Here is a 13,873-nt window from a genome sequence, read left to right as displayed (position 1 = left end):
GGGAGGTTTGGAGTCTTCTCTCACCCCCATTCTCTGCGGCCTGCTGGAGGGGGAGGGCTAGTAGGAGGAGTTGGCCGTCCGACTGCGGTCTGGAGTGTGGGGCCTCCCTGCTGCTACGGAGTCGGGGTGGTCTGCCTCTCCCCACCGCAGGGAAAAGGGTAACACCACCTGGGTCTGGGTGCAGTTCCCCCCTCCAGGGGCAAGGGTACCTAGACCCGGTTTGTAGAGTACGCTTGGGGAGTGTGATTGTGTGTACAGCGTCTCTTTATGTCTGTCTCCACGTTGGTTGAGTGTGGAGTAAGTGCATATGAGAGCATGAGGGTGGGAATGGATGTTTGTATCTGTGTGTGCCTGTATGTCTGTGTCTATATGTCAGGTTGGGTATCAGACGCCACCTCTCTGGGGACACCTCAGGCCCTCCAAGGTTTGGAGGCCTATCTCCACCTACCACCACTTCCCCTGCCAGTGGCGGACTCCCTCAGGTGTCGGTGCGTTGATGGTTCTTTGTGTCTGGGGGTGGGCGTCCAGGTACACACCGGCTCACTCCTTGGCGGCCGCTTATCGGGGCCTGGAGCCTGGGGCTCGCTCGGGCCCCTTCGGGGGTGGGGTGCCCCCGGCCTCTCGGCCTGGGGCTCGGTCACTCAGGCACAGCTGGCGGCCGGCGGAGCTCACGGGCGCGTCACTGCAACTCCCCCTGGCTTCTGCTCCGCGGCTGCTGGGCGAGCCCTCATCTGGGACTCTCCTCGGCTCTTACTGGAACAGTGGCGCGGCTGCCCCTCTGTTGGTCTTCCATGGTTTCTTGTGTTCTGGGGGCCTCTGGATGTCTGGAGTTTTGATCTCCTCCATACCTGCTTCACACCCTGGAGGACGGGGCTGTGGCCCCCCCACACTCCCTAGCAGATCGTTACATGGAGAAACCTTTGGAATACAAGCATGCTGATCCACACAGGTATGCACACGGGTGTTCACTGCTCGTAGACCCAAATTACACCTTTCTTGGCTGCTACTTCGAAGCACATCTGTCCTGCGTGCTGCACAACAACATTGAATATTTAGTATTTACTGCTGTTTACACTTAGCTAGATTAATGCGATGGTGTTGTGTTTAGTATGTTGCTTTGTTTCTTTTTTTTTTGTCTTTTTTTGCTTGTTTTCTATTCTTCTCTCAACAGGTGATCCAGGAGATTTTTATTTTTTTTCTCCCCCCCTTTCTCACTGTCCCTCTCCCCTTCTGTTTTTCCTTTCCTTCCTCTTTCTTTCTCCCTTTCCTATCTCTCACTCATGTCTGTCCCGTCTGTAACATCTGGAAATAAAATATAATAAATAATAAAAACAAAGATCGACCAAATGGACCAATACGGCAATGCCACGATGATCCATTTGGCAAAGTAAATCCATTGGGTATCCTTGTTGGTCTTCAGACAACAATTCTGATGGCTAAAGAACCAAATGGGACAGGCAAAAAAAAAAAAAAAAGGAAAGGGAGGGGGGATGAGTGTGTATCAGTGTATGTGTGTGTCCAGAGTTCAGCTGAGACAGTGTCCTTCCCAATCTAGTGAGAGTGGTTAGTTGCTGGTCTCACAAAATTCACAAGATCACACGAGATTTCAAACTGCAGGAAAATCAGTGGAATTATAAGAGGCAGATATCTACAGACACACCACGTGTGTGCTATCGCTATTTACTGTGGTTTAACCTGTCAAGGGCAAAAATGCACAGAAGATTCTGCATCAAGCCATGAAATCATTGCTTTCCTACTTTTGTTATACCTGGATTGGTGGCATGGAGGTTAGTGCTGTTACCTCCCAGCAAGAAGGTCCTGAGTTCAAATCCACAGTTTGGCTAGTTTACAGTGGTTTCTCTCTGGGTGTTCTAGTTTCTTCCCACAGTTAAAAGTCATGCAGTCATTAGAGTTAGGTTAGGTTAATTGGCGATTCTAAGTTACCTGTGAGTGCAAGTGGTTGTTTGTCTATATTTGATAGACTGGTGTCCAGGGTGTACACCGCCTCTTACCCTATCACTTCAGGGTTATGCCCCCCTGCAACCAAGATAGGAGGATGGTAGTTGTTGTAGATTCATTCATTTTTTATGTTAACCAGACTTTGTTGAACATTATGTAATATGAAGACACCATGTAGTATTTAAGTGACCAAGTAGTACTGTGGTAAAAGTTATTGAACAGTGTTGAAATAAAATGACAAAATTGTGAAGGATTAAAATATTCCAAGAGCTCAACTTACTCCATCTGAACATGTTTCGCTTGCGTTTTATCAACACAAAATGCACAGGTTTACTGAACATGAATACGTTGTGTTGATTTATCTCAGTTGTTTAAATTTCTGCCAAGGCAAAGCAGTTGTGTGCAACCAATGTCCACTATTGAGTTAAGTAAATCCAACATGGCCGTTTTTTCAGTGTAAAACCTCAACATAAAATCAACATATTAAGAAAAGCCTCTGTTAAGATTGTTCAGGCTTTTTCATTGAACCTGCCAAATGTCTGTAGGGTGGAGCTGCTCTTGCTGCTTCAGAAGCCTGTCTACATAAGGACCTACAACTCTCTTACAGTATCACAGGACATGCAGTAGAATGTGTCAAAATATCTTAAACCCTTTGAGTAAGGTGAGAGTGGAAGCTCTCCGTTTGCTCTGAGCTCTGGATGTCTTCACTGTGATCAGCTTCGCGTTGGCAGGCACTGGCAGCTCCTTGTAACATGGTGTAGTAAAGGATGGGACACCCAGAAGTGCTTTGTCCTCGCTGGCACAGATGGCGGGGACCAAGCAGCCACAGGCACCGCCTTTCCTCGCCCTCCTCACTGCCTCATGGAAGACTTGCTGTACAGAGTGGAAGTCTTGACAGGCTGACACCTCGAAGAATACACATCCAAAATGAGACGCCAAGGCCTCACCATCCGACTGACGCACCTGTCTGATAGGACAAACTTCTCTGATTAGGAAAAACACCTTTACAACAAGTATCACTGTCATAGTCTGCAACCAACAGATGTCTTCATGAATTAAAACGAAGGTTTATAACAATACGGATCAGACAGCAGACAGTACGATTGGATAATGACCCAAAGGACACTCCAACACCAACCCAAGAGTTTGTGCAGACAAAGAAATAACATATTTTTCAATGTTCAGCTCAGTCACTCGTTCTCAGCACAACAGAGCTTTTCAGTTGCTAAAGCCGAAACTAAAGGCAGAGAGAGAAAAAACAGTGACTGCTGTAAATGAGCTCAGCACCCGGTGATGATCGTGGCGTCAAGACTTTAGGCAGTCATTGACTGCAAAGCATTTTAATCCAAAATTTTATTTTAAATTATACTAGTTTGTCCAATTATTTTGAGTATCTAACCGTCAACAATGGTTTGTTGAGTCCACTGCATTACAGATGGAAGTTAAACATATGTTAATTGTTTGTGTCTCATGATCAGTGGGTTCAACCAAAGTACCAGCAAATTGTACCTAATTAAGTGTCTAATGAGTGTAAATCAAAAAGGTGTTCTAAAGGTAGTCAAATTTACAAATGAGGACTTTGGTGTCTTTTTCATTTCTCCAGGGACGTCTGAGACAAAGCTTTCTTCATGGGGCTAATTTCAGTGAAAAGGTCTACAGACTAATTTACACGCTGCCACACACACACACACACACACACACACACACACACACACAGATACCAGCCTGTATCTGTCCATGTCCTTCTTGTTGCCCAGAAGAATGATGGGAGTTTGTGGCCTGAAGGTTTTGTTGTGTGAGGCAAGTGTCTGCAGGTACAGCTGACAGCCATTAAAGCTCTCCATGTTATCGATGCTGTAGACCACCAGGAAGACGTTTGCCCATGACAGATAACGTTCACTGTTCACTGGACCTTCCTACAAACACACACACATACTCAATTTCATTTTCTGTAAATTACTGTGTGAGCTGTCATTAGATTCTAGACTAAAAGATTTTGCTATCAGCACAGTGCACTAATTATCTCAATTTCTAGAGAAATGAATGTCCAATGTTGCTGCTAATGGAGCTGACCAGTGTTTTGCTGCCAAAAGCTTGGATGGAAAAAAGTTGGATAAAAAGCTGAGCAGATTTATCAGAGTAAATGAATAAATAAATAAATAAATAAATAAAAAGTAAAAAACGTGCGGGTGGGGGGCATTTTGATACCTTGGGTATGCAGACAAGCTTTTATTTTGAAAGTCAGATATCTACAGGACACTCTCAAAAATAGATGTATCGATATCTTTTCCCTTGCAAAATGGGAAGTGCATCTATCAGTCAGCTTAGACCAAAACTTCTGGTGTCAGATATGCTGAAAAACCTTTAAATTGATTAGAAATCCCACTCTACTATTAATACAATACAAAATACTACGTAGAGTGCACTATACAGGTCAACAGATGTTCAAGATGGCCTTTACGTCATCTAACAACTGCTCACACTGTCACGGTAATACACCTGACAATTACATCCAGGCTCTTTTGGTTCTTTCCACCAGTTCAGAGTTTTGGTGCTGGATATCTGAAGTAGAGCAGGGCGACATGACCAAAAATATTTATCACGATATACATTTGAAAATTTGCGATAACGATATAACTGACGATATAACTGACACGAGACAAAATACTTTACAACTCCTCAACTTTATTAGTGCAAAAAAACCCATCAATGTATTTTCACTTAAACAAGCAGCTTACAAGACCGTGCAGAAAATGTTCCCACTAAGCCAGAAGGGAAAAAGAGGGAACACACACATGTAACATGGAAGCTCTTATAACATGTGGTTAGCCTAATTGGGCTTTCACCAAATCAGCAAAGATGCACAGAAAAGAAGATCAGACACCAACTAGGGAGGATCAGAAAGACAAGCGGAACGATCATCTCCTATGTAGCAGGTTTATCAGAGAAACTCAGGAGTCTTTTCCAAGCACAACATCCCAGTGTACTTTAGACCCAGCCACACACTCAGACACAAACTGGTTCATCCCAAACACAGAACTCCTAAACCCAAACTTGACAACGTAGTGTATGCTGTACAGAGCAGCGAGGATTGGTATAAACACATGGCACAACATAGAAGAGCCACCTCAACCAGACAAGACTCGGCTGTCCATCTACACCGAAAGGTCAAAGGTCACTTTTTATGAGGATGCCAATGTTCACATTTTGGACAGAGAGGACAGATGGTTTGAAAGAGGAGTGAAAGAAGCATCTTTTACGACACCAACTCTCTGCCATCTATAATCCAGTTTTGATATCCCTTCCCAGACGCCTTAAGGCCCACTCACATCCTGGGCCATCTGACCTCAGTAAGTCACATGATCGGGTGGGGCCAGGTTTCACAATGGGTTCACTCGAAACCTTGGCTGATTGTGACACACACCTGTTTTCACACCTTGGCTCGTGCGATTAGGTAGAGGATTAGTAGGGGGTCCGTGACCCTCTTAGGGGCACTCCCCATAGGGCTTAACAGACAAGCTTCTCTACCATTTGCTCCTAGAACTGAAGAAGCTTCTCGGATGAGAAGTGAAACATCTTCAAGAAACTTAAAGTTGTCCAAAGGCTTTTCTTTCCAAGCTCCTTAGACTACAATCACCTGGATGACTGAGAACCGTCACAGACACATCTGTTGGGCATTTTTCTTGGAATTCAGACAATAATTCTGATAGCGCAGGACAAGACAATCGAAAAAAGGAAAGAAAAACAAGTCAGACGACGGTGTCATGTAAATTTTCTAAAATTAACTAGAAGATTTTATTTTGAAAATGTTACCCCACTGACACGTCTTAATATGAACCAGTAAGTAATTGCAAGCTATTTAGGAAAAGTGCAAATCATTCTGGGGCTTTTATTTTGAAAACCAGACATAGGCCACAGAATAATTTCCTGTATGAAAACCAAATTTTGGCTCATACCTGTTCACAGGTGTCCATCACTCTCAGTGTGACCGGCTGCTGGTCCACCACCTCCTCAGACGAGTAGACGTCTTCTGTATATGCAAGGACACAGAACAGCCATGTTTAACTTTTCAAAGGCTTTCTATAGCTGTGCAGGAAGTAAACAATTCCAGTAAACACAGTAACGGAGCAGTGAATAAAAATAAGAAGAACCCGAATATTATCAGTGTAATGTTTCTGATTTTAATTATAACAATAGCTCTGCTCCATTGGCCTGTGTGCTCCTTGCCTGTGTAAAATATAATATGTCCTTTAATTTCAATTCAATTTATTTATATAGCGCCAAATCACAACAAAAGTCGCCTCAAGGCGCTTCATAGATACAGAGAAAAACCCAACAATCATATGACCCCCTATGAGCAGCACTTTGGCGACAGTGGGAAGGAAAAACTCCCTTTTAACAGGAAGAAACCTCCGACAGAACCAGGCTCAGGGAGGGGCGGGGCCATCTGCTGCGACCGGTTGGGGTGAGAGAAGGAAGACAGGATGAAGACATGCTGTGGAAGAGAGACAGGGGTTAATAACAGATATGATTCAATGCAGAGAGGCCTGTTAACACATAGTGAGTGAGAAAGGTGACTGGAAAGGAAAAACTCAATGCATCATGGGAATCCCCCGGCAGCCTACACCTACTGCAGCATAACTAAGGGAGGATTCAGGATCACCTGGTCCAGCCCTAACTATATGCTTTAGCAAAAAGGAAAGTTTGAAGCCTAATCTTAAAAGTAGAGATAGTGTCTGTCTCCCGAATCCAAATTGGAAGCTGGATCCACAGAAGAGGGGCCTGAAAACTGAAGGCTCTGCCTCCCATTCTACTTTTAAATACTCTAGGAACAACAAGTAGGCCTGCAGAGCGAGAGCGAAGTGCTCTAATAGGGTGATATGGTACTACAAGGTCATTAAGATAAGATGGGGCCTGATTATTTAAGACCTTGTATGTGAGGAGCAGGATTTTGAATTCAATTCTGGATTTAACAGGAAGCCAATGAAGGGAAGCCAAAACAGGAGAAATCTGCTCTCTCTTTCTAGTCCCTGTCAGGACTCTTGCTGCAGCATTTTGGATTAGCTGAAGGCTTTTCAGGGAGTTTTTAGGACTTCCTGATAATAATGAATTACAGTCGTCCAGCCTGAAAGTAATAAATGCATGAACTAGTTTTTCAGTGTCACTCTGAGACAGGATATTTCTAATTTTAGAGATGTAGCACAGATGGAAGAAAGCAGTCTTACATATTTGTTTAATATGTGCGTTGAAGGACATGTCCTGGTCAAAAATGATTCCAAGGTTTCTCACAGCGTTACTGGAGGCCAAGGTAATGCCATCCAGAGTAAGAATCTGCTTAGATACCATATTTCTAAGATTTTCAGGGCCGAGTACAATAACCTCAGTTTTATCTGAATTAAGAAGCAGAAAGTTAGCGGCCATCCAGGTCTTTATGTCTTTAAGACATTCCTGCAGTTTAACTCATTGGTGTGTGTTATCTGGCTTCATGGACAGATAGAGCTGGGTGTCATCTGCATAGCAGTGTAAATGTATGCTATGTCTTCTAATGATACTACCTAAGGGAAGCATGTATAATGTAAACAGAATTGGTCCTAGCACTGAATCCTGTGGAACTCCATAATTAACCTCAGTGTGTGAAGAGGACTCTCCATTTACATGCACAAACTGGAGTCTATTAGATAGATATGATATAAACCACTGCAGTGCAGTACCTGTAATACCTACAGCATGTTCTAATCGCTCTAATAGGATATTATGGTCGACAGTATCGAACGCTGCACTGAGGTCTAGCAGGACAAGCACAGAGATGAGTCCACTGTCAGAGGCCATAAGAAGATCATTTGTAACCTTCACTAAAGCTGTTTCTGTGCTGTGCTGAGCTCTGAAACCTGACTGAAACTCTTCAAACAAGCCTCTGCAGATGATCTGTTAGCTGTTTGACAACTACTCTTTCAAGGATGTTTGATATAAAGGAAGGTTGGAGATTGGCCTATAATTAGCTAAGACTGCTGGGTCTAGAGATGCTTTTTGAGTAAAGGTTTAACTACAGCCAGCTTGAAGGCCTGTGGTACATAGCTGATTATTAGAGATAGGTTGATCATATTTAAGATCGAAGAATTAATTAATGGCAGGACTTCTTTGAGCAGTTTTGTAGGAATGGGGTCTAAAAGACACGTTGATGGTTTGGAGGAAGTAATTATTGAAGTTAACTCAGAAAAATCAATTGGAGAAAAAGAGTCTAACTTAACATCAATGGTACTAAGAGTAGCTGTAGATAATATTACATCTGTGGGATGATTACTGGTAATTTTTTCTCTAATGATAAAAATGTTATTTGTGAAGAAGTTCATGAAGTCATTACTAGTTAACGTTAAAGGGATGGTTGGCTCAACAGAGCTCTGACTGTTTGTCAGCCTGGCTACAGAGCTGAAGAGAAACCTGGGGTTGTTCTTATTTTCTTCAATCAGTGATGAATAGTAAGATGTTCTGGCTTTGCGGAGGGTTTTCTTATAAAGCAGCAAACTATTTCTCCAGGCTAAATGATGATCCTCTAGATTTGTGACACGCCATTTCCTCTCCAGATTACGATTTATCAGCTTTAAAGTACGTGTTTGAGAATTATACCACGGAGTCAGGTACTTCTGATTAGAGACCTTAGTTTTCACAGGAGCTACAGTATCCAGAGTCGTACGTAGTGAGGAGGTGAAATTATTAACAAGATAATCGACCTCTGTTGGGGTAGCGTTCAGATAGCTGCTCTGCTCTATGTTGGTACAGGGCATTGGAGATGATAACAGTGGGTGGATTATATTCTTAAACTTACACTGTTCCAAAAAATAGTAATGTCACATTATTTTACTGTGTATTTTACAGTTGTGTACTGTTTTTCTAAAATATCATTACATTTACAAAAGTAGACTGTGATCTGACATGTCAAATGTAAAATAACATAACATCACTGTAAATGTAATAAAACACAATTTACTTGTTTGTTAAATATATTTTGTTGTACATATGCATATTTAGCTCGTAAAAATACATCCAGGAATGTCTCCCATCATGCCTTGGGACATGTGCTGCTGTTTAGATGTTCTTGTTTTATTGTTTATGGTTACGTTACTTTTAACTGTTATCTTGAATGCTGTGTTTACGCCGTGGTGCAGCGTCACTGACAGCTGTTGTTTTGTAGAGAGTGACTTCTGTTGTGCTGTTGTTGAACCTTGAGGCACATTGTAGCACTGGCAAGTGTTTCAATAAATAGCTCCCCCTACCAGCTTGGGGTTAAATAACAAGCTCAATCTCTCTGTGAGCTTCGTTGTTAAGATTTCTCTGCATGCCACAATGTAAAACATTGCACGGACACGCTGTGCTAATTATATATTTTGAAAAAGAAATATAGAGGTAGGAATTGCAGTTAATATAAATAACATGACGCTAAGCATCGGCCAATGAATGTGAACTAACAACAACAAGTTCGCGGGTATGGCTGCGACCATAGGAAAAAACCCTAATATGAAGGTATTTTACTGCATTTTACAGTAATGTTCTGTTCTTCTAGAATATCATTAAAGTTACGTAAATAGACTTTGACTTCACATGTGAATGTAAATTAACGTTAAATCACTGTAATGTAATACAACATAATTGTCATGATTATTAAATGTATCTGTCTGTACATATGCATATTTAGATTGTTAAAATACATTCACAAATGTTTCATGATTTCACAAATATCTGTCCAATATTTGAAAGATTGAACTGTTGAATTCAAATGTAAATGGCTTGTATTTGTATAGCACTTTACTAGTCCCTAAGGACCCCAAAGCGCGTTACACAACCAGTCATCCACCCATTCACACACACATTCACACACTGGTGATGGCAGCTACATTGTAGCCACAGCCACCCTGGGGCGCACTGACAGAGGCGAGGCTGCTGGACACTGGCGCCACCGGGGCCTCTGACCACCACCAGTAGGCAACGGGTGAAGTGTCTCGCCCAAGGACACAACGGCCGAGACTGTCCGAGCCGGGGCTCGAACCGGCAACCTTCCGATTACAAGGCGAACTCCCAACTCTTGAGCCACGATCGCCCCTAATGCTATGGAAAAGTATATAACATGATCCCTATAAGCTTGTGTTACATCACATAAGTATTATTATCGTTGCTAGTTAGGGCGATCGTGGCTCAAGAGTTGGCAGTTCGCCTTGTGATCAGAAGACTGCCGGTTCGCGCCCCGGCTCGGACACTCTCCGTCGTTGTGTCCGTGGTCAAGACTCTCCGCCTACTAGTGATGGCCAAAGGGGCCGATGGTGCGATATGGCAGCCTCGCCTCTGTCAGTCTGTCCCAGGGCATGCAATCAATTATTATTTAAACCAACTGTTAACTGTATATTTCTGTACATTTACGCATTATGTTTCATATTTCCACATTCAGTGACCTTGTTTATAGGTAATTTCATTGTTTGATCACGTAAAAATGTTCCTAAAAGCACTTGGAAAAAGCAGAATCCCATGTCAAATTAGCGCAACAAACTCTATTTTAATTACTGAAAATAACCGTATTTTTATGGGACAGTTATTTTCTGTTATTTTACGGTCGTATTTTGGCGCCCCAGCTGCCGGAATATTACCGTTTTTTTAAGATGGTTTTTTTTTTCCAATTTATAGATGATTTCATTGTTTAATCACATTAACATGTTCCTGATTTAATGTTTAGCAGCACTTGAAAAAGGCGAGATCCCATGTCAAATTAGCGCAACTAATTGTATTTTCATTACTGGAAATAACCGTATTTTTATGGGGAGTTATTTTCTGTTATTTCACAGTCGTATTTTGGCCCCCCAGCTGCCGGAATATTACCGTTGTTTTAGGATGGTTTTTTTAACAGTGTAGTTACAGCACTTTCAGAAAGACATCTACTTTGATAAAGTCTACTCCCCACTGCTGTGTAATCAATTATTGCAAATGTAAATGTTATCAGGAAATGATCAGACAGGAGAGGGTTTTCAAGAAACACTGTTAAATGTTCAGGTTCGATGCCATATGTTAAAACAAGATCTAGAGTGTGATTAAAGTGGTGGGTGGGTTCTTTTACATTTTGAGTGAAGCCAATTGAGTCTAATAACAGATTAAATGCCATGTTGAGGCTGTCGTTTTTAGCATCTACATGGATGTTAAAATCACCCACAATAATTATTTTATCTGAGCTCAGAACTAAATTAGATATAAAGTCTGAGAAATCAGACAGAAACTCTGTGTAAGGCCCAGGTGGACGATAGATGATAACAAGTAAGACTGGTTTCTGAGTTTCACAGCTGGGGTGGACAATGCTAAGCATCAGGCTTTCAAATGAATTAAAAGTCTGTCTGGGTCTTTCATTAATTAATAGGCTGGTGTGAAAAATTGCTGCCACACCGCCCCCTCGGCCTGTGCTTCGAGGTTTCTGGTAGTTAGAATGGCTCGGGGGTGTTGATTCATTTAAACTAACATAATCATCCTGCTGCAACCAGGTTTCTGTAAGGCAGAGTAAATCGATTTGTTGATCAATTATTAAGTCATGTACTAACAGAGACTTGGAGGAGAGAGACCTAATATTTAATAATCCACATTTCACTGTTTTACTCTTTGGTTCAGATGTGGATACTGTATTGTTCTTTCTTTGTAATTGTTTATGTTTAAGTCGTTTGTTGATGGTTTTTAGTTTGTTTTTTGTCTGTTTGGGAGCTGACACAGTCTCTATGGAGATGGGTTTTTGGAGGGGTAGCAGGAGGAGAGAAGCTGCAGAGAGGCGTGTCAGACTGCAATTCTGCTTCCTGGTCCCAACTCTGGATAGTCATATTTTGGGGGGTTTAATAAATTTGTCCATATTTCTAGAAATGAGAGCTGCTCCATCCAAAGTGGGATGGATGCCGTCTCTCCTAACAAGACCAGGTTTCCTCCAGAAGGTTTGCCAATTATCTATGAAGCCCACATCGTTTCTGGGACACCACTCAGACAACCAGCAATTTAAGGAGAACATGCGGCTAAACATGTCACTCCTGGTCTGATTGGGGAGGGGACCAGAGAAATTTTTTTTTTTTTTAACTTTTATAATCTTGTGTAGCTTGTGGGAAATGCAGCTTGCACAGTACAGGGGGTGAAAAGGCTTCTTGCAGCTTTTTGAAAAAACCTTGATCATGTTCAGTGGTTGTTTTCAGTCTGAATGAAGGTTAAGAAAGAAAGAAGCCCACTGCATGAAGGTTCTAGGATTATCTGCATATTCAGATGCACCTTAGGGCTATACAAAGAAGGAAATTCAACATAGCCAGGCTTTCTTTGCTTTATCTAATCTGACAAAACTCCAGATAAACAGGTATCTCCAGATAAAGGTTATCAAGCTTCTTTGTTAATTCGGGCATTCTGTTTCAGTCTCTAAGTGCACTCATATTAAGGGGCATTTGATGCATCATTTTACTTTAAAAGGGACCGACTGAGTGCAGCCATTGGCATCATCAGAGGAATGAATGCTAGAGAGCTATAAAGAACCTCAAAATGTTGTAAAAGGCAACAATGCTACTGCAGATAAAACAAAGTGCAGAAATTCATGAATTCATGACAAAGAATAGAAAAATAATTATGTTCATTGAAATAAATGAGTCTGTTCCATCACAGCTGAGGGTTAAAAGTCTAAAATGTTAAAGTGCATACGCTTAAACATTACATGTCAGTCACTGTTTTCAGGTCTGACTTTGTCCCTTACACGAGAAAAGAGGAGATATAGAAATCCCTTTTGTTTGTCACCAGGTCAAAGAGAATAATAAGTGCTTCTAGACCATGATACAGTTTGTAATTCTGCCTCTGTACACCATCACAGAGGATTTTAACTCAATTCATCAATATGTGATTAAAGTGCAGTCGCCTTTACTCACCAGCATCTCTTTGGAACTCCTACTAAGACTTTCGGTGAATAGCCACCAAATAGAAGCTCAACACAACATATTTTATAAACTCTAGATCATTTATTTACTCAGTTTGTCACAGAAAGACAGAGGAACACGCCTCTCTAGGGGCAGCTGTAGATCAAAAGGTAGAGCAGGTAATCCACTAGGGATCGATACATGGCTGCTCCAGTCTGCATGCCAATGTACCGCTGGGCAAGATACTGAACCCCAGGCTGCTCTCTGATTCATTGACTGGAGCCAGGCCACTCTCCTGACAACAAAACCATTGGCTCTGCAGCTACTTCTGAGCCTCTGAAAATTGGGACTGTGTACAAATGTCTAAAATGTGAAAGTTTGTTTTTAAACAAATCTACAAATCGAAGTCATTTCTCATTCATAATGTTAGATCTGCGCACACAAATCCCAGTGAGAACGTTAAGGCTCCACAGGTTGTACATATGACTCTTCAGCAGAGATGCTAAATATCACTTACAGCATACTGCGAGTAAAAGAATCAATGAAAATGAAACGTATTCAGTCCATTTTCATTTGAAACTCTGAACGTAATCGGCTCCAGAACAGCATGGGGGTGGGGTGATGCACTCAAGAGTGAAAATGTGTCCCACAGAAACTTAACAAAAGTCACATTAAAAGGAAACACAACAGGCTGAAGACAATTACAACTGTAAAACACAAACAACAATATGGTGAAACTGGCTTCCAAGACACAATACAAATACTTGAGCATGAAGGGGAAATATACTGGGTGGAAATTTCACTTTAAATACAGCACTTTCATCACCATCGACCAGCAATGCTGTCTGTTTTCTTACCTAGGTTGGGGTCATATTCAGTGATGAAGCGCTTTGTGAGAAATTTTACTGTCAGTGCTGTAAAACAAGAACAAAGACAGAAGAGAATTTACGGAGCCTCAAGAGACCAGGGTTAGTGAGGGGCATGAGAAAACCACTGCTACAAAAACACATTGAACG

At 41.9% G+C, this 13,873-nt stretch overlaps 1 protein-coding gene across 1 annotated transcript; it reads right to left on the bottom strand.

The window, feature by feature from the left end:
* Positions 1-514: 514 nt before the first annotated feature.
* rasl12 (RAS-like, family 12) lies at positions 515-13,769 on the bottom strand. Its single transcript, XM_086297177.1, has 4 exons — positions 13,715-13,769; positions 5,916-5,989; positions 3,681-3,875; positions 515-2,922 (listed from the first exon to the last, which is right to left on the bottom strand). The coding sequence occupies exons 2-4, from the start codon at positions 5,931-5,933 to the stop codon at positions 2,593-2,595; spliced, it is 543 nt and encodes a 180-aa protein (XP_086153303.1). The 5' UTR covers positions 5,934-5,989; positions 13,715-13,769; the 3' UTR covers positions 515-2,592.
* Positions 13,770-13,873: the final 104 nt, after the last annotated feature.

The sequence above is a fragment of the Aulonocara sp. 'chitande type north' Nkhata Bay genome, linkage group LG1 (assembly GCF_057382095.1).
Source record: "Aulonocara sp. 'chitande type north' Nkhata Bay isolate Kocher_YH1m ecotype deep benthic linkage group LG1, A_spYH_male_GT1.1, whole genome shotgun sequence".
NCBI lineage: Eukaryota > Metazoa > Chordata > Actinopteri > Cichliformes > Cichlidae > Aulonocara > Aulonocara sp. 'chitande type north' Nkhata Bay.
This window is presented reverse-complemented; position numbering and strand designations above follow the sequence as displayed.

Bases quoted from the DNA above. Each gene is read 5' to 3' on its own strand.
- rasl12 (XM_086297177.1), bottom strand. The intron at 2,923-3,680 runs GTATCTGTGTGT...CCTATCAGACAG, and splicing joins ACATGGACAGATACAGGCTG to GTGCGTCAGTCGGATGGTGA.